This window comes from Giraffa tippelskirchi, chromosome 6, assembly GCF_054371585.1.
Source record: "Giraffa tippelskirchi isolate mGirTip1 chromosome 6, T2T-mGirTip1v1.2.pri, whole genome shotgun sequence".
Classification (NCBI taxonomy): Eukaryota; Metazoa; Chordata; class Mammalia; order Artiodactyla; family Giraffidae; genus Giraffa; species Giraffa tippelskirchi.
The window spans coordinates 135,430,492-135,456,957 of NC_137280.1; the positions used below are offsets into that span (position 1 = coordinate 135,430,492).

General features: G+C 44.6%; 2 protein-coding genes across 11 annotated transcripts in view; one reads left to right on the top strand and one right to left on the bottom strand.

The window, feature by feature from the left end:
• SLC36A1 (solute carrier family 36 member 1) overlaps window positions 1-26,466 on the top strand; it is a 326,176-nt gene that overhangs the window by 123,527 nt on the left and 176,183 nt on the right. For 2 of the 10 annotated variants that reach the window (XM_081495962.1, XM_081495961.1), the window contains exon 14: window positions 24,673-25,175. The exons of 5 other annotated variants lie outside the window; for them this stretch is intronic. The gene's annotated coding sequence lies outside the window, so the exon portion shown is untranslated. Of the gene's footprint in view, window positions 1-427; window positions 587-10,020; window positions 10,524-12,599; window positions 12,766-24,672; window positions 25,176-26,466 lie in introns of those variants that run through there. 3 more of the 10 variants (XM_081495959.1, XM_081495965.1, XM_081495964.1) reach the window with 3 other exon arrangements.
• The window catches only part of FAT2 (FAT atypical cadherin 2), a 60,407-nt gene that overhangs the window by 27,395 nt on the left and 6,546 nt on the right, over window positions 1-26,466 (bottom strand). Inside the window, exons 3-12 of the mRNA XM_081495903.1 lie at window positions 23,614-23,672; window positions 21,806-22,117; window positions 20,625-20,835; window positions 18,946-19,085; window positions 18,018-18,299; window positions 16,742-16,952; window positions 9,120-13,178; window positions 7,394-7,590; window positions 5,075-5,228; window positions 2,492-2,725 (exon numbers count right to left, since the gene is read on the bottom strand). Of these exons, the coding sequence (XP_081352029.1) occupies window positions 2,492-2,725; window positions 5,075-5,228; window positions 7,394-7,590; window positions 9,120-13,178; window positions 16,742-16,952; window positions 18,018-18,299; window positions 18,946-19,085; window positions 20,625-20,835; window positions 21,806-22,117; window positions 23,614-23,672 (5,859 nt within the window). The remainder of the gene's footprint in view (window positions 1-2,491; window positions 2,726-5,074; window positions 5,229-7,393; window positions 7,591-9,119; window positions 13,179-16,741; window positions 16,953-18,017; window positions 18,300-18,945; window positions 19,086-20,624; window positions 20,836-21,805; window positions 22,118-23,613; window positions 23,673-26,466) is intronic.

Sequence of the window (26,466 nt, forward strand, 5' to 3'; positions counted from 1 at the left end):
TTTATGTAGAGGTTAGGGTCCAATGTCAGCTCATAAAATGAAAATTTTACAAGATTGAAACCACCCATAGCGAGTTCTTTGATTGTGATAGAACAATTCTTGATTGTGCTGGTGGTTGCATGAGTCTATACATGGGATAATATTGAATAGAAGTGCACACAAGTCCATATTCAAATAAGTGCATATGGAAACTGTGAAATTATCAGTAATGTCCCTGGTGGCTCAGATGGTAAAGATTCTGCCTGCAGTGCGGGAGACCCAGGTTTGTCTCCTGGTCAGGAAGATCCCCTGGAGAAGGCAATGGCAACCTACTCCAGTATTCTTGCCTGGAAAATCCCATGGATGGAGGAGCCTGGCAGGCTACATGGAGTCACAGAGAGTCGAACACGACTGAGCAACTTCACTTTCTTTTTTTTTCTATCGGTAGGTAATGTCCCATGACCAGTTTCCTGGTTTTAATGTCATACTACAGATTGCTGCCTTTGGGGGAAGCTGGGTGAAGGATGCATGGGCCTCTTAGTACTATTTTTGCAACTTCCTGTGTGTCTGTAATTATGTCAAAATAAAAAGAAAACAGAAAACAAAATATACACCCATGGAAAGTTCTCAGTAAATCAAAACACATGGTGTTTTTCCAGCTTTGTCTCAGAGGCCATTATTTCCTTTGGTTGTGGACCAGATGAAGCAGTTAGCTCAGGCAGGGCCCGTTGGGTCTGAAGAAGGCCAACATTTAGTGCTCAGCCATGAGAGCCTCACCCAATGAGAGGAGCACAGACCCTGAGCCTATAGAGACTGAATCTCACACACACATGGGGACACACAACCCTTTTGTTGAATTTACATGAACTAAATGTGCATACCATGCACATTCTTCCATATGTGTATTTTTTTCTCGAGAGAGAAGTACTAGTCAGGCTACATTTGAAATATTGAGGTGGAATATTTGGGTTAGAATAATAATAACAGTTTTGAAGGGTTAACTGTTAACTGGTACAAGGCCAGAGGATGAATCCTAGAAGGGAGGTAGGGTTGGAAACACAAGAGTGAAGAAGCTAGGGCTCTTTCATCCAGTAAGGGAAGCTTGAAGCTTGAGCTGACAGTTAGCACATCCCAGTCTTGGAAGGTCTAGGACACCTGTGTGGCTGCAGATGGCAGGACCGTGATTGACAGGTATCTGCTCCAAAATACTAACACTTGATAATTATCCAAGGAAGGAAGGGGCTGCCTGGGAAGTTGGGAGCTTCCTGTTCCTGGAGGTGTGCAAGCCCTGGCTAGTTGAGCATTTGCAGGGCCTTAGATGTTAGATGGAGAAGGCAATGGCACCCCACTCCAGTACTCTTGCCTGGAAAATCCCATGGATGGAGGAGCCTGGTAGGCTACAGTCCATGGGGTCGCTAAGAGTTGGATGACTGAGCGACTTCACTTTCACTTTTCTCTTTCATGCACTGGAGAAGGAAACGGCAACCCACTCCAGTATTCTTGCCTGGAGAATCCCAGGGACGGCGGAGCCTGGTGGGCTGCCATCTGTGGGATCACACAGAGTCGGACACGACTGAAGTGACTTAGCAGTAGCAGTAGCAGATGTTAGATGCCTTTGCACCGACTATTTGCCCTCCCTGGAACCCTTGCGTTCCTCCAAAATCTCTCACCTCCCTCAATGCCAAGCTAAAACTCCCTTCCTCTAAGAAGTCGTAAATTTACTCTGTTGGTGTCACATGAAGCAGAGTATTTTGATCTGTCTTATCACTACCATCATCTTCATCATTGTCATATCCTATGTTCTTCTGGCTACTTTGATCCTTAGGGTATCTTTAGAGCAAAATTGTCCAATTTCCTTGAATTAAAATTTATAATTGTGTATGTACATATATATGTATAGACATATATATATACACATGCATCTATAGACATAGAGAGAGATCACCACAATGCAAAACTTCTTGATGTCAGAATCTTTAAATGATACAATATGAAATGAATACTCCTGGATAAATCTAATTTGCCTTGTAAATAGTAAAAGGAAAAGAATCCTAATGAAAACCATGTCATTAAAATTAAAGTGTAAAATATTAAAACGTAAAAGTAAACTATTCCACTTCATTGCCTAGAAAATTGATTCAAGAATTTAGTAGACTAAATGGAGTTTGTGCCCTAGGTTTCTTTCTTGTGGCCAATTAATCAGAGTTGAATAATTCTGATTGGTGTATTGTATTCAAAATATCCTAGAGCTTAAATGATAGGATTGAAAGGGCTCCAGGTCTAAGAGACAGGGAGAAGCAATGAGGCTGAAATACCCCACATCAGTCTTGAAACAGCCAAAATCTTTGGTCCCCTAGCACTTAGGTATGCAGTTTATGGATATTTTCTACTTGTAACTGTCTGTAGGCTCAGGAGTGACAGTCCTTGCAGTTCCAGAACAACAGAGAGAGAGCCAAACCCTCGCCTAGGGTGACCCTGTAAGCAAATGGCCTCTGGTCCTTGTCTTTCTCACCTTGGTCAGGGTCCCGGGCCAATACTACCGCCACAGGGGTCTTCACCGTGGTATTGTCGAAGACTGCCACAGCAGAGTGGCTGGGGAAGAACCGGGGGGCGTTGTCATTCACATCCTCCACATGGAGGGTCACATCTGCCTGGCACGATTGGCCACCTCCATCTGTCGCCTTGGCAACAAGACTGTACGCATCCTTCTTCTCTCGGTCTAAGGCTGTGAGTGTGGTCAGCTCCCCTGGCAGGAGAAAGGACAGAAAGTGAGCTTTCTCTGGAGGCCATGACCCTAGCATGTGCATTCCTGATGTCTATATGAGATAACCTCAGCACCGCCCGCCCCCTCCGTGTGCTGTCACAGAGAAAAGGGGTCCTGTGTACAGATGGTTAGGAAAGAGCCCCAGTCTGTATCTTTCCACACCTGATTGCTTTCCTAGTCACATTCCACCACCATATCCCCAATTTAAAATCCCCACCAACAAGCTACAAAGAGGCACAACATTTTAAAATGCCAGTTAGTTTCTAACACCACATAAAATGTGTTTATGCTTTGGCCTGCAGTTTCACTTCTAGGACTGTATCCCATAGAATAATCAACCCAAGGAAAAAATATAGAGATATTCTCTGCAGCATTCTTTATACATAGCAACATACTGAAAATATCCTGTGTCTTTCAAAAAGGTACTGGTTAAATACGGTATCATTTAGCCATACAGCAAAATACTCTGCAATGGGAAAAGTGATTATGCAGAACTTTATGTACTGCCTTGTTGATAGCTCCAAGATATTGCTCTGAGAAAAAGGATGTCACAAAATACTATGCTATATAGAGATTGTGGCATGCATGGAAAACCAGTCTGATAGAATATATGCCAAGAGTGCTTATCTTTCATTAAGAGGCTGGTTATCATGAAGATTTTCCAGTGTCTGCCTATACACACCTACATGGTTTGCATTTTTGAACAATGAGTGAGTGAAAGTTGCTCAGTTGTGTCTGACTCGTTGTGATCCCATGGACTATACAGTCCATGGAATTCTCCAGGCCAGAATACTGGAGTGGGTAACCTTTCCCTTCGTCAAGGGATCTTCCTAACCTAGGGATCGAACCCAGGTCTCCCACTTTGCAGGCAGATTCTTTACCAACTGAGCCACAAGGGAACCCCATTTTGAATAATGAGCATGTATTATTTCCTTACTCAGATAAACCATTGAATTTTTTTTTAAGACCCTGCTAATCATCCTTCACCTGGACAAACAGCAGTAGAGAGAGGTTAGGTCACCTACTTGGGTGACTCAGCATGCCTGTGCTGGGGTCAGAAAGGGCAGTGCAGCTTCTTGAAATAGTCCCTCTCACCTGCCACCTCCCTGCTCAGCTATCTCCATAGTATCCTTTGAGCTACTGCTTCCAAGTGTCAGCAGCTGGCTCTCTGTGACTTGGGCCCTCTCTGCTGCATGTCCCCACACCCTCCATTACAGCAGCAGGACAAGGACTTCTCCTTCTCTGAAGGAACCAGTCTCTACCCTGCCTTCTCCACCACATGCTCACAGCCAAACCTCTCTCAAGTATTCTGGTCTAATCTGCTGGACTCTCTGCTTCCCACTCTCTGCTTTGTCCCCTAACTGATAATGACAATGGAAACCGTATCTGCTGAATTATTAGTATGTGCCAGACTTGGGCTTAGATTTCTATATACTTTGTTGGGATCCTTACAACAATGCTGTGGGGTTTTATCTCAATCTGCAGCATACAACCTTGAGGTCATGTCTTTCACCATGACTTTTTACCTACTTGAACCCCTTAATGGCTCTGTAGGTAAGGACTTGGCCCCTCTGCCCCAGGGGGCCTCATCCTTTGCCCTCTCTCTCCCTTCCCCTTCTGTGCACCAGTTTCTGCCTTTTAGGTCCTTACCTGTGCATGTTCTTTCCCAAAACAAAGTCCTCGTATGAAATCTCTTTCTGCCTTGAGTGTCCAACCTTACCATTCCCTTACCCCCTGGCTATTTCCTCAAAGAAATTTTACTTAACCCCACTTCCAGACTTAAGTTCTGCTGTCAAACCTCACCTAACATCCTGAATTTTTCTTAACTCTGCTGCTGCTGCTAAGTCGCTTCAGTCGTGTCCGACTCTGTGCGACCCCATAGATGGCAGCCCACCAGGCTCCGCCGTCCCTGGGATTCTCCAGGCAAGAATACTGGAGTGGGTTGCCATTTCCTTCTCCAGTGCATGAAAGGGTAAAGTGAAAGTGAAGTTGCTCAGTCGTGTCCGACTCTTAGCGACCCCATGGACTGTAGCCTACTAGGCTCCCCCGTCCATGGGATTTTCCAGGCAAGAGTACTTTCTTAACTCAGCACATGTCAAACCACTAATTCGATACTTTTCCCACTAGACTGTGAAGACCTCGATCTTGTCTTATCAATTTATGTCCCCAGCATCTAGTGAATGCTTGGCACATAGTGCCAATATATGTTTGCTGAGTGGATGGATGGATGGATAAGTGAATTCTTGTTTCTTCTCTAAGGAGCCTGGGTACTGGGCACTGGTTATTCAGTGTGTCAGTTCTTGACTTGATCCTGCAGTTCAGGAAACCTACCAGTGTGAGGATCCAGCTTAAATTCATCCGCCCCAGGGCCATGCAGAGAATATGTGATCTGGGCATTGGTGTCGGAGTCCAAGTCTGTTGCAGAAACTTTCAAAATGAAGTGTCCTGGAGGTACATCTTCACTGACTTCGCCAGTGTAGAGAAGCTGAAGATGAAAGACAAAGAAGAGGGAGATTGTGGGAGATATGCTAAGATCCAGAGAGAGACAGAGTAACAAGACAAGATAGAAGCAGAGAGAGAGAGAGAGATTAGAGAGCAGAGATGGAAGTGGGGGAGGGGAGAGAAGCAGAGAGAGGGAGGGAGGAGAATAGAATAAGATGGAACATGCGAGGAAAATGGAGATGAAAAACAAAGAGAAAGATGACTGGAGACCTAGTCAGAAAAGCAGAGAATGCGAGAGAATTTCCACCGTCCGAAAGCTCACACTCAGGGCTAGAAGTGAAAGTGAAAGTAGCTCAGTCGTGTCTGACTCTTTGCGACCCCGTGGACTGTAGCCCACCAGGCTCCTCTGTCCGTGGGATTCTCCAGGCAAGAATACGGAGGATCTCCAGGGGATCTTCTCCAGTGGATCTTCCCAACCCAGGGATTGAACCCAGGTCTCCTGAATTGCAGACAGATTCTTGACCATCTGAGCCACTAGGACCTGCCACAATCTCTTACTCCATAAGGGCCGCATTTTGAAGTGTGTGGCACAGGGGAGAGGCTGGAGCTCCCTGAGAACCCAGTGTTTCTCCAGCTGCTGGCGCTGGACACAGTTTCCAAGCAAACTTGTCCCCCCATTGCTGAGTGTGGGTTAGCACAGACCCCTGTATATGCTCTGGGTGGAGGTTTTGTGCCTGGCAGACTGTGTGGAGATGGCCCCCCAGACTCTTTCCCCTGGCTCTGGTTATGCTCTTGATCACCTCTGAGAAGGCTAAGGTGAGCTTGGCCCCAGACTCCCCCAGCATGAGGAGGATACAGGCTGGTTAAAAGGATGCTGAGGCAAAAGAGGAAGAAGATATAGCCACTGTTCTCCCCCAGAAGGTTGCCCTTCTGAGACCATCCAAAAGGTGGTCATCTTGGATCCTGCAGAGACATTTTCCATGCACCCCACTTGATAATCCAGGTTCTCTTTTTCTACTATGCTTCTATGAGATTGGAGCATAGAAAACAGAGGAAGGAAAGGTGATAGGATATATGAATTTTGTGTATCCCAAGGTATGTGTCCATATATATGTATACAAATAAAGTATGAAGCATTGAAGTATACATATATGCACATGCTTATATAAGTATGTTTGTGTGAGTTAGAGAAGTACATTTACCTCTATGAATGGGTGTGTTATGGATAAATGTTATTTATATAGGTATATGCTTATGTGTATCTTTGTGTGTATGTATATATGTATTTGCATATTTATAGAGTTATAGATGATCTTTCAACTATGTGTATGTGTGTGAGTACCTACATATAAGTGTGCACTTATGTATATATACTGAAGAATTGGATTTTTTATACACTTGAATTATGCTAACTTGATGTTATAAAATTTTAATAGTAATAGTTTATTTGCAAACCTTGAAGTAATGCAACCCCCCTAAATTAAAAATTATTTATTGTGTTTTAAAAAATATGTTTAAAAGCAAAGCTGCGTGACAATGGTTGTTGATTTATGTCCTCTAAGAATACAATTTCTCTCCTGATGTATGTGTGTGTGTGTGTGCGTGCACACCACTCAATATTTTCCTTGGGAAATTTAGTGTTTAATTACATGAGGTCCTTAGGAAAGTCTCTGTTATCAAAAATGTAGCTGCCCTGTCTGTATGTTTGTGTATACATGTATCCTGGAGGAGGGTTTCCATTGGTTTGTATAATGCGTGCAGATGTAGGGATATGCACATATAGACATGGTGAGTGGTGCAGGATGTCTCTGGGGGCATGTCATTTTGGATATATTTGATAACAATGAGCCACACTAACAAGTTGAGTGATAGAATGACTTTTCCATTGAGCATAGCAGACTGTTTGGAGAATGAAGTTGTTTCTGAATATGTTTTGCAGAGAAAAGGATCTTTTTAGGGAGTGGGGTGGGGGGGAGCTATGGACCAGAATCCTAAAGAGCTTGGTGACATCCTTTTGGGAAGGGCAAGGAATTACCTGGAACGGTCCTTGCCCCAGGCACTAGTCTGAGGCCGGCGGGGAGGAGCACGGGCAGGTATGGTCAGCGATGGCCTGCCTCAGAGATGGTACTCTGAGTCTTTCTCCTTCCTCTTACCCTTTGCTCCAGCTTCCTTATCTCCACTCCTCCCCTACCCTCACCTGGCTCTCACCTGTGAGCACTGTGGGCTGTTATCGTTGATGTCCAGGACAAAGATCTCCACGGGGACTGAAGCCTGGAACTTGCCATCGGAAGCTGTGATTTGGAGCAAGTACTTGGCTGTGTGCTCACGGTCCAGGGTCTTCCTCGAGAAAATTCTCCACTCATCTCCAACTTGGCTGATGCCAAACTGGCCCAGGGGGTCTCCCTCTAGAAATATGGGACAGAGTTTCCTGAAGCCAAGCCATAGGAACAAACCAGGCTTTGTGCTGTAGGTGACTGCCCACCTGACACTTTTTTTTAGGATTGCAGAGAAAGGCAAAATTTTCCTCCTTTAACTAGGGACCCACAGTTCTGCAATGAGTCAGTTATTTGGTGTTATGAAACTTCTTTCAACTTCAAAGGCCTCCTGTTAAATGGAATTATCACTGCAAGAAACACTGCTCCAAAATATGTGGCTAAGGGGCACATTTCTTATTTTGTGTGCATTGGAAGACATTGGAGGAAATTAAAGGGAAGCAGATAGCAATTCTAGCCAAGAACCTTCTGGTATCCAATATCTGTTTAACAGTGGAGGGCTGGGAAGTGATCAATAACAATAAACTGTCTGAGGTTTTATTTTACAACTGAGTACATAGGCTAACTGGAGGTTCAGGTGGATCATTAGGTTTGCTTCTGAGTCACCTTTTCTTGACATCCATCACTGAAAGGGGAGATGGGTTTTTGAGATTCTAATATTCCAGAGTTCTAAGATTCAGCTATTCCCAGAGTTGATGATACAGTGACATTCATTATGTTATTATTCAGAGATTTTAAGATTTTTGTGTTTTTAAGTGTCTGATATTATAAGATCATAAGATTCTATTTCACTAAGACTCCATATTTCAAACAACTTTGATCCAGGCTCTGTCTCCAGGAGTCTACAATTCTTGGTTGGAATGTCATGCTTGTTAACTCTCCACTAGACAGCTGTGAGAGCAGAAGAAACCATGACTATGGGAATGGGATGACAAGGCAACTGGGACACAGGGAAAGGGACACTGAGAAGTAAAGAAACTCTTTGGCCACTGGTTGGCTGGTTAAGCCCCTGGACAGAGATTGGAGTCGTTTAGGTTTGCAGTAGTCATCTACTGGGGAAAGCAGTTTGTAGGGTCTGGTTTTAATCCCAGTCCTGATGCAAGCTTGGAGTGTGACCTTGGTTGAGTTTATCCCCCTATCTGGGGTTCTCCCATGTGTGAAACAAGAGGATTGGGTTGGAATCATATCCAACCCACTTAACACTCAAGTCCTATGATTGACTAGGAAGCATTTTCTACTATCCACAAGTTGCCCTTGGCAGAGTACTACTGTGCAAGGATAGTCACCTCACAGAGTTTCTACAGACCACACAACTGTTGATCCCCTCTCCATCTTCCAGAAGCTAACTGAGAACAGTTACAGTATCTCCCTTCTATTCTATCTACTCCGGCTAAGGTAATAAGAAATCCTCTTTACAAAGCACTTTCTAATTTATAGGGAGCTATCAAAGCTTTTTCAAGTTAGATCCTGTCAGCATCCCTTGAGATGATTTAAAACAACCATGCCAAGTCTATAACTGGAGCAACTAAGGTCCTGGAAAGTTAAGTGATTTGCTCAAGATCACACTGATAAGTGGCAGAACGAGGATTTAAACCCATGTCTTAAGAAACGTCTTACTGGAATTTTTTCAATGCATCCCACTCTAAGATAGGTATCCTTACCTGTGATATAGCAGGTGACCTGTCTGTTCTGCTCAGAGATATCAGCATCCAAGGTTTTAAGAGTGGCCGCAGGTTCACCGGGCTCACTGTTCTCAACCACAGATCCTCTATAGTCTTCTGAAGCAAATCGGGGGGCATTGTCATTTTCATCTGTAATGGAGACTTCAACCAGGACTTGAGAAGATAGCTGGATGGTCCGGCCATGGTCATAGGCCACTACGTAAAAGTGGTAGATCTGGTTGGTCTCACAGTCAAGTTCCTGGAGTGTGGTGATCCAGCCAGTTTCACTGTCAATGGCAAAGAGTTCATGGATATTGCTCCCGGGGTCCACTGGCAGTCTGTAGCTCACCTGGCCATCATCCCCAGTGTCCTGATCATTGGCAGTCACTTGAATGACCGAGGTCCCCACTGGCATATTCTCAGTGAGAACAGCCTTATATGGATCAGCCTCAAATATAGGCCTATTGTCATTGACATCCTTCACTTGGATGTTGACAGAGACCAGGGAACCCAAGTAAGTGTCATTATGGGGGCAATGAGCCATCAAGTCAATCTGGTACCATTTGGTGGACTCATAATCCATGGCCTTCCTCACCTTTAGAACCCCTGTGTTTTGGTCCAAGGAGAAGATGCCATCCTTGTTGCTCTCTGGCGTGGTGCCCTGCACCAGACTATAGATGACTGGATCTTGAGCTGCCACTGCTTTAACAGAACCAATTTCAGACCCCTCTGGAAGGTCTTCTGATGCAGAAAAGGTATATAGCGGTTCAGAAAATTGGGGCAAGGATACTTCATTAGGAACCACCTGAAGTCGTAACAGCATGAGAGAGTTCCAGTGAGGAGGGCCCCCATCCTGAGCTTTAATTTTTAAGTCCAAGGCCCGATTTTCCAATCCCACCAGGCTCTCTTTCACCTTGACCACACCAGTAATTGGGTTGACTTCAATGACCTCTTCTTCCAAGTCCTCCACTGAGTCCACTGAGTAGGTGACGTCTGCATTCCGGCCTTCGTCTGCATCATAGGCCAGCACCTGGATGACCGGGGAGTCCTTGCTGACATTGGACTGAATGGATACAGTGTACTCAGATGCTTTGAACTGTGGGGGGTTGTCATTTTCATCCGTGAGGATGATCTTCACAGTGCAGAAGGCCACGCGTCCTCCTCCATCCTGAGCCATGACCTTAATGGCAATGACCCTTTCTGTGGAATTTTCCCGGTCTAGTTTCTGCAGTGTGGTGATCTGGCCACTCGGGTTTATGGAGAACTTCTCTCCTGCTAGTTTATTGATGATGGTGTAATCTACAGTGCCATACGGACCACTGTCTTTGTCTATGGCTAACAACTCAATCACCTTGGTCCCCACCTTTGCATTCTCGGCCAATTCTGCCTCATAAATATGCTGCTGGAACTCTGGGCTGTACTTGTTGGCATTTGTAGTGTTGATATACACAGGTACAGTTGCTCGGAAGACCCCATCAGAAGCACCTACCCTCAAATTGTAAGAAGAGTCCAAGTGCTTTTTGCAAAGGTTGTACATAGAAATTATTCCCGATGAGCTGTTAATGGAGAAATGCCTGTCCCGATTGCCGGAAAGAATCAGGTACTCCAGGCGGGAGGTGTCCCTGCTGTCAGGGTCAAGAGCTTGAACTTTGAGAACCAGGTGCCCGCAGGTTGCCAGCTCACTGACATTGGCTTCATACTGAGGTTGCCTGAACTCTGGGGGGTTGTCGTTGATGTCAGACACATTGACAACCACAAGGGTTTCACCAGTGAGTGGGGGATCTCCTCTATCCATGGCTCTGACTTTCACATGAAAATGTTGTTGGGCTTCATAGTCCAGCTCTTGAACTGTGGACATTTCCCCTGTGCTCCCATTGATCTGGAAGAATTTGGAAACATCTGAGCCATCCTCTATGATCTGGTAAGAGACATCACGGTTCTGCCCTGAATCCTGGTCAGAAGCCAACAGTTGGATCACGGGAGTCTGAGCAGGCAAACCTTCTGAGATTGAAGTGGTGTAGACCAACTGAGAGAAAGTGGGAGGATTATCATTCACGTCCTCCACCAGGACTTCCACGGTGGCTTCAGAAAATGACCCCAGAGCAGTGTCTGTGGCTCTGACTGTGAACACGTGTTTAGTCTTAGACTCATAGTCCAAAGGGCCCGTCACGGTTAGGACACCAGTCTTAAAGTCAGTGGTGAACAGCATCAAGGGCTCTTCTTCTACAATGTTGTAGATGAGCCGGAGTCCCTCTGGACTCCGGGCCTGGGTGTGGAGAATAGGGGTATAGAGTGTGATATTTTCAGGCACTCTGACTTTGTAGTAAGGCGTCTGAAACAGTGGGTTGGATTTATTTCTCACAATGACAAGTACCTCTTCCTCAGCCTGGAGGGATGGAGTTCCTCCATCTCGAGCAATGACTTTGAGGTGATACTTATTCAGAGCCTGATAATCAAAGGGTTTCCTTAATGATATGTCCCCAAGATAGGGGTCAATTCGAAAATATGTGTAATCTTCTGCAAATGCGTAGGTGACAGCACCATTCACCCCCAAGTCCTGGTCAGTGGCAGATACCTGAAAGAGGACGTCTCCTGGTTCTGTGCCATCTTGGATGATTGTGTGGTAGGGCAGATGTTTAAATTCAGGGCTATTGTCGTTGACATCCTCAACAGAGACTCGGACCAGAGCCTGAGCCACCCTCTGAGGTGTCCGATTGTCCCTCAGTTCCACTGCCACCTCATAAGTGTCCTGCTGTTCTCTGTCAAACCCCACACCGCTCGTCTGCAACACACCTGCTGATTTGATCATGTGAAACACGTCTGTGCCATTCAAAAGGAAGTAGGACAAGGTGTCATTCAAATGATTGCCTTGGGCACCAAGAATCACCAATGCCTTTCTGTCCAGTAAATTCTCCTTCACTGTTGCCCTATAGACATCCCGGTCAAACTGTAAGGTGGTGTTAGGAGCTTGTGTCCAAGAAATTTTTACTAGTGCAGTATCTTGATACAGGCCATCAGAAGCTCTGACGATAAGCTCCCGAGAGAGTCCCAGGAGAGCAGGATCCATAACAAATATGCGACCAGTAATCGGGTGCATGGCAACAGCTTCATCAGCATTGCCAGTTTTGATGCTATAATTGACTTCTGAGTCATCATCACTGGCCTGCACCATAAGGAGCTGCATACCCCGGTGGATTGGCTTCATTATTGCTACTTCATATATCTGGTCCAAGAACCTGGGAGGACAGTCATTAACATTTCTGACATTGATTATGACCTGGGCAGCCCTGGGGGCAAATAAGATGGGGCTTCCTTGGTCATGGACATAGATGTTGAATCGGAAAGAGGGCATGCTTTCATAATCCATCTCTAATATGGTGGTTAGAGTTCCCATGCTGGGATCGAGTTTTAAAAACTTCAGAGTCTCTGGTTCCAAAATTTTATAAACCAACAAGGAATTTGCTTCTTTGTCACTGTCAGAGGCTCGGACCACGAGGGGGTTGTTGTTTTCATCCATGATCATGCTATTCAGTGGAGCTGCTTCACTAATTTGGCCCACAAAAGTCGATTTTGAGAACACGGGAGCATTGTCATTTTCGTCAATGATGTAAACAAGAACCATGACATCAGTAAATGTGCCTGCCATATTGCTGCCTCGGATTTTCAGCTGGTAAGATGAAATTTTCTCATGATCCAATTTCTTCTGAGTGGAAATGAGTCCAGAATATGAGTTCATGGAGAATACGCCATTCTTGTTTCCCTCTCTTAACTCATAGGTAACTTCTGAGAAGCTTGTAGCGGAGATGAGGAGGATTGGGGAACCCACAGGGATTGATTCAGGGATCTCTACAAAGTACTCAGAGTTTGAAAAGACGGGGGCACTGCTGTCGGAGGGGTAGACGTGAATGATCACTGTAGCCAGGTCGTGCCCTTGTGGGGAGCCTTGGTCTTCTGCCTTCACTGTTAGAGTATACTGGGCATGATTTGCCCGATCAAGTTTCTGCGCTAGAGTGATGATGCCTAGAAGGGCGTTGATGTTGAAGAAACCTTCGCTGTTCCCTAAAACAAAAGACAAGAGAAACTGAAGTTTACCAAATCCTGAAGAGGTACCAACTAGGCTTTCTAGATCAGTATAAGACAATCACACAAAAGCTGGGCAGGGCAAAACCCACATCCTGTGCCACCATGGATTTAGTTATGCTACAAGAAGTAGGGTAGGTCTGCACTTTATGAAATCTCTTAATTGGTGCACCTAGTAGGTGCTCCATAAATGGAAGGTTTTGGGGCCATAACTTAAAGCTACAAACCAAAGCCGTAGTAGGTTTTTGGAGGAGAGAAAGGAGATTTAAACTTTGTAGGAAAAGCATACTCTTCTCTGTATTTCAGTGGTGACTTTTATAGGAAAAGCTTCAGTTATATTATATAGAATTTTAAACCATTCTCTATATAACTTTTAATAGCTTTGGTTACACACTCAATAGATGAAAATTGTCAGTATGGAATCATAAACTGTCTAAACTGAAACGGACTGGGAAAACTGCCTTGTCTATTCCCTGTATAGCCTACTGTGGGAAGATCCTTTGTCAGGGATGGGAGTGAGTGGAGGGGGTTTAGGGGGGAGGGACTGGGTAGCACACCCAGCTCTTGAGGCTCTTGGTCAAATGCCCTTTCCACCACACCTGGATTTCCTAAAGGTTAGGCATTCTCACACCACCTTTACAGGTTTTTTTTTTTAAAATATTCAGCCACTACCTGTACAACAGTATAGTATACAATTTATACCATTATTTAATGGATACTTTCCTTTAAATTTATTTCTTTTTTAAATTTAAAGTATTTTTAACAGGCAACTTTATATATTGGTTCCTTAAAAAGAAGCACAGTATTGCTTGTCATAAATCAGAGGTTACCATAAAAACCAGTCAATGGAAAATATTTTCTTAAAAATCTGGATAAAATCTATTACTTGCTAAAAGGGTCTGGCCTGAGATCTGCAGTCTTTCTGCAGCAAGTATTAGAAAATTAAAGAGATCCTAGTATCCAAAGGAATCTTCCTTGACCAATTAGGAAGCCCAGATTAGAATCAAAATTGGACTCTTCTCCATGTCTGATTATTATTTTTATAGTCCTTTTAAAATTTAATATTTATTTGGATAAATACATAATACCATTTCAAATTTAAGTTGAGGGGATTTGTGATTATGCAGCATTACATAGTTCACAAAAGGTAATGTTGAAAACTAATATTTTCCTAAAAAAATTTCTCAAAGTTATCGCAGTTTTTAGAGCCTGACCTTACTTGGGCTACAACTATTCTTTTTGTTTTTCCTTTACCTTCTTTTATACTATGGAAATAACAGGTAACATGAGGTCTACATTCTTGAATTTTTAGAGGTTACAGTACAGTGTTAACTATAAGCACAATGCTGTAAAGAGATCACTAGAACTTATTCAGCTTGCATAACTGGTACTTCTTTTCAGTTTTATTAAGATATAATTGACATATAATATAGCATTAAAGGTGTATAACGTAATTTGATCTATGTTTAAGTATATATTGCAAAATGACTACCACAATGTTTAGTTAACATCCATCACCTCATATAGTTTTTCAAATACGTTTTTTTTTTTTCCTGCGATGAGACCATTACCTATTTAATACTATGACTAACACCTGAATAATTCTGCTCACTGCCCAGGAGTACAAGTCCTTCACTCAGGGGAGTACGATTTATTACTATGCTTGTTTCATTTATTATTTCAATGGCAAAGTAAATAACCAGGCTTCACCACAAAACCTTCCATCTGATTCTCCCACTAAGGGAAATCACTCTGCAGCTGACTATTGAGGTGATTTCCCCACTTGCCTTTGTGATACAAATCCTGAGGTTGATCAAAGAACATGGTTTTAATGAGTAACCAGAAATTTAAAAGTAGTTCCCTTAAAAGTAGCCAAGTAAGCATAATCATAATTTCTTATTTTACTGCTGAGAGAAAAATAAATTGGGAAGAAAATTGTATATTCATTTTGATCTTAGCACTGCAGAAAGATACATAGAAAAAGATAAGAGAGAAATACATGAAATTATTTTCTCTGGGTTATGAAAGCCATGGCCGAGTGTTATTTTTATTATTTTTTTGACCATACTGCTGCATGCAGGATCTTAAATTTGAACCTGTGCCGCTTGCAATGGAAGTCAGTGCAGGGTCTTAACCACTGGGCCACTAGGGAAGTCCTCTGAGTGTTATTTTCTTCTTCGTAGATTCTTGTTGTTTTCAGGTTTTAAAGAATAACCATGTGTTACTTCTTTAATCAGAACATTATTTTAAAACTAACTCAATCTGTAAAATAAAATTAGTAGCAGGGGTAATTCCCTGGTGGTCCAGTGGTTAAGACTCCAAGCTTCCTCTACAGGGTGCCTGGGTTTGATCCCTGGTCAGGGAACTAAGATCCCATATGCTGTGAGGCATGGATTTAAAAAATGTTTTAAATTCATTAAAAAAAATTAGTACAACATCAGTGGGAGTGTCAGTGAGAAAAAAAGAGATGATTATACTTCATAAGTCACAAAAATAAGCAATTAATGGGTTATTATTTGCATTATTTTCTTCAGGGATGAATAGACTTCTGCCGTATGACAAGGTATAACAACTGTCTCTTCATAAAAAGAAAATGTGAAACATTCTGAATTCTTGAAAGTATTTAAGACACTGACAAGCAGTAAATGAACATCTTTATGCTCCATGAAGGCAAAGAGCAAGTCATACTCATCTTTGATCATCCATAGCATCTTGCTCTATAGATATTAATTCATATTAAATATAACAATAATTATTAAGTATCAATTATGAATTATCAAACATTACAAATTATGATTAATAATTAGTTGGGTACTGGATATTATCATTTTTGTCATATTAACTACTTATAATTAACACTTAGTAATAACCCCTGGCACTTGTATAATATTTTACAATTTACAAAGTGTTAACATACATTTTCTCTTTTAGTCTTCACAAAGAGTTTCTGGCACAGATAATATTACCATTTTTCAGGTTAAAAAAAATAATAGATATGAAATCATGATGTGGCCTTAGAAGAAAATACTCCTGAAACTATGCCATATATCTTATCAAGTATTTATAGGTCCCTTTTATTGTACATGCACAAAGATACTATCCTTTAAAATGTTGCATGGGGGACTTCCCTGACAGTCCAATGGTTAAGACTCTGTGCTCTCAGTGTAGTGGGCATTGGTTCAGTCCTTGCCTGGGGAACTAAGATCCTGCATGCCACACGGTGTGGCCAAAATATATATATAAATATATTGTGTGGACTTCATAAGCATCCTTTACATGTATGGTCATTGGTGGAGATATATATATATATTCTCAATGTAAATTCTCCCATAACTTGAGTAATCCTTTGTTACCGTTCTCACCATCTTTGAAAGCACATTAATTTAGGTCATTATAGTTCCAGGGAATGCTCTAAATGATAATTTGCTGAAGTTTAGCAAGTAATTGGCACTTGAATAACTTGCAGATCCATGCTCCTGGTGTTTTTCCTTATTGCCAAAGCCCCTCTCCTCATGTCCTGCACTCAGGGTCAGACCTCTCACCTTTGAGGAAGGAGTAGCGGACCTCAGCATTGGCTCCCCGGTCACCATCCATGGCTCGGACCTGGAGCAGCTCTGCTCCGGGGACTGTGGTGTCAGAAACACGTGTCTCATAGTGGAGCTGGGTGAAGCGGGGAGGGTGGAGGTTTCCATCCTCCACGTGAATGGACACCCACACAAAGTTCCTCTTGATGGGCATCTCCTGGTCGCGAACCTATGGGCCCAAGGGGGCAATGGGATGAGCAGCAAGCGGAATGGAGGAGGTAGGATTAGATAAAGGTCAATGAAATAGAATGCCAGTGAAAAATACACCCAATCGTAACTCTCTGTATTCCTTTAAGCTTTGCTCTGTTACATTCTTTTCTCTTTTTAAATAAATTCATCAATTCATGATTATTAGGCTGAGCTATTTTCATGGATAATTCCACTTTAGGAGAAAGGCAGAAATAAGCAGAGGAGCACTATTTTCCAAATTTGTTCTCGGAGAATATTAGTTCTTCAAGATGTTAGTGTATTATTCAGGAAAAAAATTCTATGGTCAAGTGAATTTAGGGAGCACTGAACTAAGCCAAGTTGATGTTTTCTTTGCTGCAGGACTTCTCAGAGCCTTTAATATGTATTTAAGCGCCCAGAGGATGATAGAGTAGCATGTAAGAATCTTGAGCCTTGAGTTGGAAAGGCTGGACTGTGATTCTGGTTCCATCTAAAAAACAGTATGATGGTGAGCAAGCCTCTTCCTCTGTGAGCCTCAGGTGTAAGATAAGAGAAATAGGTAGGACCAGGACTGGGACTCGAGTGAGACAAATGAGGGATGGAAGGCATAAATTCAGGAGGCACTCACTCTCAGGGTTATGAAAGTGCAGGCACATGACTCTCGGAGTAAGCCCTCCTTCATTTAGACCCTTACATATCCGCTTGCCCTGGGTAGGATGGTCTATGGGCCCCTCCCAGTTCTGATGCTATATGAGTTCATGTGATCATGCAGTCATGGAGCAAGGAGGGAATTGTTGGGAATATTTGGAGTGAGCCCAGGAAAAGCCAAAGTTGCGGGAACTTCTTTGGCAGCCATCCCATCTCTTTCCTCACTCTCAGGCATCCGTTACGGAAGGTGCCTCTGGCAGGCAGTGAAATGTCACAACTCATCTCATGGATTATCACTATAAACATCAGTACACCTGGCTCAGTAGGGGAAAGGGAACCCTCAGCAAGCCTCCAAGCATGTACACCCCCCCACATCCGCATGCAAGCACATCCTTACCCAAGTCTTTGGTTAACTCACCATGACTGTCAGTGTGTGCTGGGAAGGCCCCGAGCCCAGGTCCAATTTCCCCACAGTTACCAGGACACCACTACTGGGGTCCAGCTGGAAGAGACTGGCACTTCTTGGGTCTTGGCTGCCGTGTATGGTGTAGATGAGGCCCTTGCCCTTGTCTTGGTCTGTGGCCTGGACTCGGAGGAGCTCCACGCCAGGCATTGTGTCCTGAGGAACTCTGACCTCATAATGAGCCTCCAAAAACTGGGGCCGATGGTGGTTAACATTGGCAATCATGACAATGTAGACCTAGGAAGGAGGGTGAAAGAGAAGATGGACTGTAAGCTGCAGGGGGCCAGGGACCTTGTCTGTCTGCTTCTCCATCATAACAACTAGGCCTGGTATACAGCAGTCACTTGATACAGTTTTGTCAAATGAATGACCATATTTCAGAATCACAAGACTTTAAGGTGGTAGGCAGTTTAGTGGTTTTCAAAAACAAAATTCTTCTTAAAGGGCCTTTTCTTCAGATGAAATATTTGGGGTGAAATTCCAGTATATGAAGCAAATCAAATGGGCTGAAACCAGAATAGAAATCCAGAGCCCCACTTCCCATCATTCCTTACACCTATGGAAGCCCTTAGGTGCTCTGTCTTTAATTGAAAACTGCTCATTTAGATAAAACTCCTTATTATACAGAGATCCACAGTGGGAATAAGAATTCTCCCAAGATCACAGACGTAGAGAGAATGATCAGATAGGACTGGAATGCAGAACTTTGATTCCAGATTCAGCGTTCTTTGAGGTGCACACATGCGCAGAGAGCCTTCTGGGTCCTCATCCCTACCAAGGAGGCCCCAGTGTGTGTTGGTGACATAGTGATGAGCACAGGTACTGCCAACCAGGGAAACCTCCTGTCTCTTCTCAACTCAGGGCTCCCAGTGAGGCTTCTCACCTGAGTGGCAATGGTTTGGGACCCATCGGTCACCTCCACAGTCAAGTTATAGCTTGACCTCCTCCTTGTATCAAGAGGCCTGGCAATGACGATGCTGCCCGTTGTCTTCTCAATGTCAAAGTCCATGTCCTTGTCACCGCCTGCGAGGGGGGCGGGGAAAAGCATGCACGACCTCAGTGATGTAGGCAGTAATAGCACAAGTATTAATACTATGGGGTTTGGCAGATCTAGAGGAGGTGGTAGTTGATCCTGTCGGGTTATTATCAAATTATTATCAAGATCCAAGTGATAATTCAAGAAAAAGTAAACTTGAAGACCAAAATTTGCCCTACCATGTATTCTGTTACTAGAATTAAAACATGCAGGAGTAATGGAGCTCTGTGTAATGGCTTACAGGTAGTTTGCATGGTCTAGAGAAGCCTACACATGGGAAAAAATGGAAATAACTGTGTTTGACAAGAGGGAATTGTTTATTAATAAACTATGAGAATCCAAAATATAGAAGTAGCATGCAGCTGTTTAAATGTCTGCTAGTAGAAATCTGTTTAGTGACACAGAAATATATTCAGGATATATTTTAAAAGGTTATAAGACAATGTTTTCCTGTAACCCTAAGTGTGTGGCTGTGTAAAGCAGAATGACTAGAGGGAAATGTCAAAATGAAAACAGTGGATTAACTTCTATTTAGTGGGAGTTTATCCTCCCACTGATTAGGTGATTTTTATTCTCCTCTCTGTACTTATTTGTATTTTCCAAATGTTCTGTGGAGTGCATGTGTTAATTCTGTACAAAAGAAAAAATGTCAAATGCTTATGAAGAACAGTGAATTAGCAATAGAAGTAAATCTAGGAGATTAAAAAGCTTGAGATAGATTTGGTATCCAACCTCTGAAGCAGGTGAGAGTCTCTGTGATAGGACTTCAGGTGGTACTGAAGCTCTTAGATTAGAGATTCTTGACCTAGAGTCCCTGGCTGGGTTTCAGAGAATCTATAACCTCTCCCCCAAATTTGTATGCAAATTTGTGTGTGCGTGTGTGCACGCACATGCACACAGGTCGCAAGTATCCTAAAAAGAGAGCCTAAACATTCATCAGATTCCCAAAGGGATTTGTGAACCACTCCCAACCCCGATATGTTCTAACAAAATGTTGATTTAGAAACAGAAAGAAATTTCAGAGGAGGCTGTGAGAGTTTGGACCCAAGTGTCTCCTACCACGAGAAGGTACCCTTTCCCCGATCTTGAGGATGGAACCTGGGACCAGAAGCATAGCCCCAGGTTACAGCTGGCCTCAAGTTCATGGTCAGTGAAGTCAACTCTGCAATGATGTTCATAGTGAGGCAGAAGAGGAAGCATAAAACTTGTGTTTTCTCCTCTGGGTCTCTCTGGCCACTCTCTGGACCTGGGTCTTAGGTCTCCCAGGAACTTGGGATAACTGAGGCCCCATCCAGTTCTGGCTGGGGTTACCAGTGAGTTCCTGAGATCATAGATGGTATGAAGGAAAGCTTAGAAGAAGCAGTGTCCTGACAACCCAGTGCCCCAGAGAACCAGGGAAGAGGCAATCACCACTCACAGCCAAGACAGAGGATGCCAGGGAACATGACCTTGGGAGGGCTCAGAAGGATTGTGCCCCGAGGTCTAGGGCTCAGGATGGGAGGAACTGGCCCTCCTGGGGCCCTTACCTGAGATGCTGAACCAGAAGAGACCAGGTCGGCCCTCAACACTGATGACCCCCACCATGTGATTCACAGGGTCTGTCTCCATGACCGTAAAGCTGTAGTGGGATTCGTCAAAGGCCAGTGGGATGGAGGAGGGCCGGGGCTTGGGGATCCACTCGATGTGTAGCCGGACGCTGGCCGAGAGTGGTGGCTGCCCACTGTCTGTTGCTTTGACCTGAAAAGAGGCCAGAATTCAAGTTGAGACTTTGTAGGGTTGGAGCCAAGAAACAAGAAGACCCAGGTGGCCAGGCCAAGAGACAGAGTGCCCTGTGATGGACTGAGCTGGTCTTTCATCCACTAGTTCATCCATTCGACACACAGTTAGGAGCTTACTGTAAATAAGCACCAAGTCAGCTGCAGCAAGCACAGTAGTGAACAGAACATAGAACTATGCTCCAGAACCTTATGGGTAGTGAAAGATGAATCAAAGCCACTATTAACGGAAGGTCTTGTGTGCTCATTCCTAAGACCTTCCATGCATGAGCTCTTTACCCTTCCCAACAACCATCAACATAATAAACTAGGATTTATTGAGCTCTCCTTATCATCAGGCCCTGCTCTAAGAGCAATATGTGCAATATCTAATTCAATCCTCATAACTGCCCACAGAGAGGAACCATCATCAGCTGCCTTTTGCAGGAGGAACCTGGGGCTCTGCATTGTGAATTCTTCTGCCAAGGGTTGTCTGCCTGGCCAGCAGTGAGACTGGGATTAAGGCTACCAACATGAGAGCCCAGGCCCAAGCCACTTACCATATTGGCTTCCTACAAGGAAAATGTTCTCATCCCCATTTTACAGATGATGGAACAAAGGCTTCCAGGTGTAATGACTTGTCCAAGGCCACACAGGTGTAAAATGGCAGTGCTAAGATTGAAACCCAGATTTATCTTGATTTCAATACCTCTGCACCTCTCAACAAAAATCTTTATCTCTAAGAAGAGAGTGAATTTCCAAGGCAAGGACCTTATTGCCCTCAAAGAGTAAGGACCAGAATTTTGATCTTTTGGCTTCTTTTTGGGAGAAAGCTACAGAGTGGAGGACTTCCTCCATCACGCCTGAAGGCTGTCTCCCTGGTCTTGTATCCTCAGAGAAGATCCATCCCTGAGCAGGTGTGCACCCCGTCCCCACCCCAACCTGCCCCTCACCGTGAGGATGTTATACTCTCCAGCTGTGAAGGTGCTGCTTGCTGACACCACGCCTGTGACCGGGTCGATACTGAAGCCTGCCTCGTCACTCTCCTCGATACTGTAGGTGACCCTGCCATTGAGACCCTCATCCAGGTCTGAAGCCACCAGCCTGTACACAGGCCCAGAGGTCCCTGGGTTCAGCCTCTCTGGAAGGCGGACATTGAAGAGCTTGTGGGAGAAGACAGGGGGATTGTCATTGACGTCCACAACGCGTACCACCACCCTGGAGGTGGACCGGAGGGAGGGCTCCCCGTTGTCCAGCACGGTCACCTGGGGACAGGATCCAGCATGAGTTGACAGACACAAGGCCATGACTATGTATCACCACGCACCGCTGCTCTTCCTCTGCCCCTGCTTTCAAAAGCCTGGAAATACCAATCTGTCTGTTCTTTGGTATATGCTCGTGATTTTTATTATCGTAACCTCATCTTCTTGGAACCCAGCTCTCTGGCAACCTTGCCCACAGAAAAGCCAGCAAGAACAGAGAAAGAAACCGGAAAGAACTGGAAGCAGACAAAGCCACAGAGGCTGTAACAAGAGCTGGGGCTCTTTACTCAGGAGGCCCATGGGCCATTTCTCCGAGACTTTTGACATTCTGTTTGCTTGTACTTCTCATAAGCTTTGTTCTCACTTTCCTTAAGCTACGGGAGATTAGGAAAAAACAAACGAGGAGGCGTTTATGGAGGCGTGGGCGGTACCTTTGGAGTCAGGCATGTGGCCCAATGTATGAGATGAGATTTGGAGACAGAATAAAGGCACGGAAACAATTTCAGAACCAGGCACTGTTCCATGTACCAGCAAAGTATCACATGCATCAGTATAGATAGGACATTTCCACTCAAAATGCTTCTGAATTTTAAAAAGATTTTTCTACTTAAAGACAAATGCCTCTACTGAACTATGGAGAATGCCTTAGCGCCTAGAAGGCCATTGAGCTGCTGCTTACTAGTGATGCCTGTTTTATGCAAAGGGAATGTCCAGAGCCTGGGAGCATAGAAGGCAATACTGATTTCATTTCTGCTGAGGAATATGTGTCCCTCCCAGCTGATGCCTTTAAGACTAGCAGAGATGCCTGTTCATCAGTCGTGGATAACACAGGACAGGGTTGACTAGAGGACTTCTGATTTAAGCCCCTATGGGTCAAGACTGACGCCTCTCATTGGAATGGTCACCAGGGATACTTATTTTAGAGACATCCTAGAAAGAGTGCGACTGCCCAGATGTCTGAATGGTAGAGAATCCGACTGCAGTGCAGGAGATGCGTGTTTGATCCTTGGTGGAGAAGATCCCCTGGAGAAGAGAATGGCAACCCACTCCAGTATTCTTGCCTGGAAAATCCTAAGGACAGAGGAACCTCGTGGTCTACAGTCCATGGGGTCACAAAGAGTCAGACACAATTGAGCGACTGAGCACACGTGCAGAAAACAACATGGACCTAGAGGACAAAGGTCTGGGTTTCCATCCTGGCTCTGCTGCTGACCTAGGGTTTGACCTTGGGTGACCCTGGAGCGTGGGGATGGGCCAGAAAGCATACTGGACGAATACATAACCCATGTGTTCTGCTCCGTCTTCCTACACTCCCTGCAGGCATCACTAATTGATCAGTGCTTCCTGCTCAGCTTAAGTAGCAACTTCTGCCTGAGTCAGAACCCTCCTCAGCTACTGCCTGGAGACGTGCATGTGGCCCCCAGGCCTGGCTTAGCTCCAGCCTGGCCTCCTGCAGGAGGCTTTCAAATGTGGTGAATGGGTTCAGCAGCATCACTCACCTCCAGGATGTGTTCATCCTTGTTTTCTCGGTCCAGCTGCCGGGCAGTGGCTAGGAGACCTGGAGGAGAGATAGTTGGAGGGAGACTGGAGCAGAGGGCTCCCAGGGCCATTTTACTCGGGTAAATTCAATGCCTACATTCAAAGGCTAGGTCAGAATTCTTTTGGTCTTGGGAGAGCAAGAACATAAAGAGGAAATGGAAATCTGGAGAGAGAGAAGGGGCAGAGAGGTAGGGAGAGGACAGCAGAGGTGATAGTATCTGCAGGGATTCCCACCTACTTCCTGTTTTCACCATGAGGAGGGTGCCGAGCCCAGTATACTGTTGAGTGAAAAGGCAACTCATCAGGAGTTATAAAGGGGATCACAGTCACTGCCTTTAGTTCTCGAGAAATCACAAAAGGGTGACATTTTACTCCTTTGTTCTAATTCTCTTGCTCACCTAGCACCTAGAATGGGCTCTTCCCATGCCCAGCTGGCACAGATGAGCCAGAGGAGGGCTGCTCTGGGCTCCTCCCAGCACTTCTGTAAATTCCGGAAGGTGAACTTAATGACCTGTCATTCTGGTTTTCATTTTCTAGGCACTGTGGCTATAAATTGAGGCCATAATGGTGAAAAGGAGCCAGTTGTCTGCCCACATCAGACAAGTCAAGTTCAAGATTGTTGGGAGACCAGAGGGGCAACCAAGCCCATAGACTTGAGAGGTCCTAGCTGGGTAGGCGGGTCCCTTTTCAGTGAAGGCAGAGCTATTGGTAGGGGGTCGTGGGTGTTCTAAAAGCTTTCTGTAAGTTTCTTGATCTTGTTTAGGCAATTAAATGGTAGAGTAATGGAATGAAGTATGGGGATGGGGGCTCCCTGAGGGGAAAGGAGGATCTGGTGTTGGGGTGGGGTCTCCAGTACTGATGTGAGGAGTGACCTCTGTTGAGGGCATGTCTTTGCCTTTGTATCATTCTGGCTCTTTCTTCCCTCACTGAAGGCGGCCATGGGAGAGGTCCTAGGAGGTTGTTGGAAAGCCCCACAACCAGGAAGGAAGACGTTCCTCTGAGAGTGAATATTGTTTCAGGTCGCCCCACCCAGCTTGTCCGCAAGCCGAAGAACCTGCCGGGGAAGGCCTGGCATCCGGGGGACCCCCAGGAAGAGTGCAGGATGAGAGGGCTTGGCGGAGAGCCTTCCTTCCAGCTCAGTCCTGCCCTCCTGCTGCTCCTGCTCCCTCTTCAGCCCCTCTCCCCTCTCTCTGTTTATTCCTGTCCATCCTCCTCCTCTCTTGCCTTCCCAGGGATTCCTCTCTCCCTCCCCTCTCTGTGTGTCTGGGAAACTCAGTCACCGTTTTTCTATCTCTAGTTTTTCTTTTCTCTCTTTCCTTTCTCTCACCACTGCCTCCCCTGCTACCTTCTCCCCCACCTTCTCAGGGCCGGTGTCCCTGGAATTGCGGCTGGACCCCCTGGACCATTGCCCCTGTGCTCCTCCACATCCCCCACTCTGAGGTTGGTATGAAGTCCTAGATGGGAGTAAGGCCATTAGCAGAGAAAACTGGGGAAATCTGAATGAAATCTGTAATCTCTTGAATTCCCTTGCACCAGTATTAATTCTTAGTGTTGATACGTACACTGTGTTAACATTAGGGGAAGCTGAGTGACCAATGTATGAGAACTCTCTTTGCAGCTCTCCTGTAAGTCTATGATTATTTCACCATTAAAAAATGTAAAAAAGAAAAAAAAAAAATGTAAAAAAGAAAAAAGTTTTTTAAAAAAAAGAAAGAGAAAGTGGACCTACTTGCTCTGTCTTCAGCAAGTCCTGGGTCTTCTCCTCCTGGCTGTTGCTTCTGTCACCATTTTTACTCAAGTGCTCACCCAGCCTGCTGTCTGTCAGAATCTTCCCTGTCCTTCAGCTCAGCACAACTGCCTGCTGTCCCATGAAGCCATTGCTGGTCCACTACACTGAGCAGCTTCCTCTCTCCTCTAAAGTCACAGCCTCACATCTACTCATCCTTTACAATGTTGTACTCTTTACACTGGTTCTACAGCTCTTTTTATATCCAAATCTTTATACTCCTCATGGATTGGGTTCCTCAAGGGCTGAAACAATGTCTTATTGTTCTTCCCCTCTCCATAGCACTTAACTTAAATGCCTTATAAGGACAGACACCTTCAAACATTTGCGGAATAAATGAATCTTGGGCTTAACCAATGATTGTGGATGCTGGCAGAGATTCATTCATTCATTTCCTCATTATTTGTTGAGGTTCTACTCTGTGCTAGGCCTTGGTATTATAGTTTTCAAAAAACAATCAAAGTTCCTTTTCTGGAAAGCTTGTTGAAGTCTAGTGAAGTATGTGGATAATTAATGGAATAATCATACAGATGAATATAATGTTCTATGTGATACCGTGTTTTTTAAAAGTAGATGCTGCTGGGAGATGTATTATAGTGTCAAAAAAAAAACTTCTTTAAGAAAAGAATAGCTGGGCTAAGATCTGAAAGAAAAGCAGGAGTTAGCTTGAAAAAGGAGAGGAGACCCCTGGCAGAAGGAAAAGCATGTGCAAAGGCCCTGTGCCAGGAGAGGGCGTGCATGGACTGAGGCAGGCCACATGGTTGGAATCAGAGGGTGATGGAGTGAGAGAGGCAAGCTCACAGGGCATGACAGGGCTTGGCTTTATCTTAAGAGCATAGGGAAACCAGCCAAGGGATCTAGGTATGGAAGCAGGACAATCTAAGGGATAAGAAAGGTGTGGGGGGGAGGGGTCATTGCTGGATTTATTATTTTACTTTTAAATGTTCATGCTGATAAGAATTTCTTCTCACTGAAGGAAGACAGCATCTCTGCCCTTTGGGGCATTTTGCCAGGCCTGGTGTCAGGG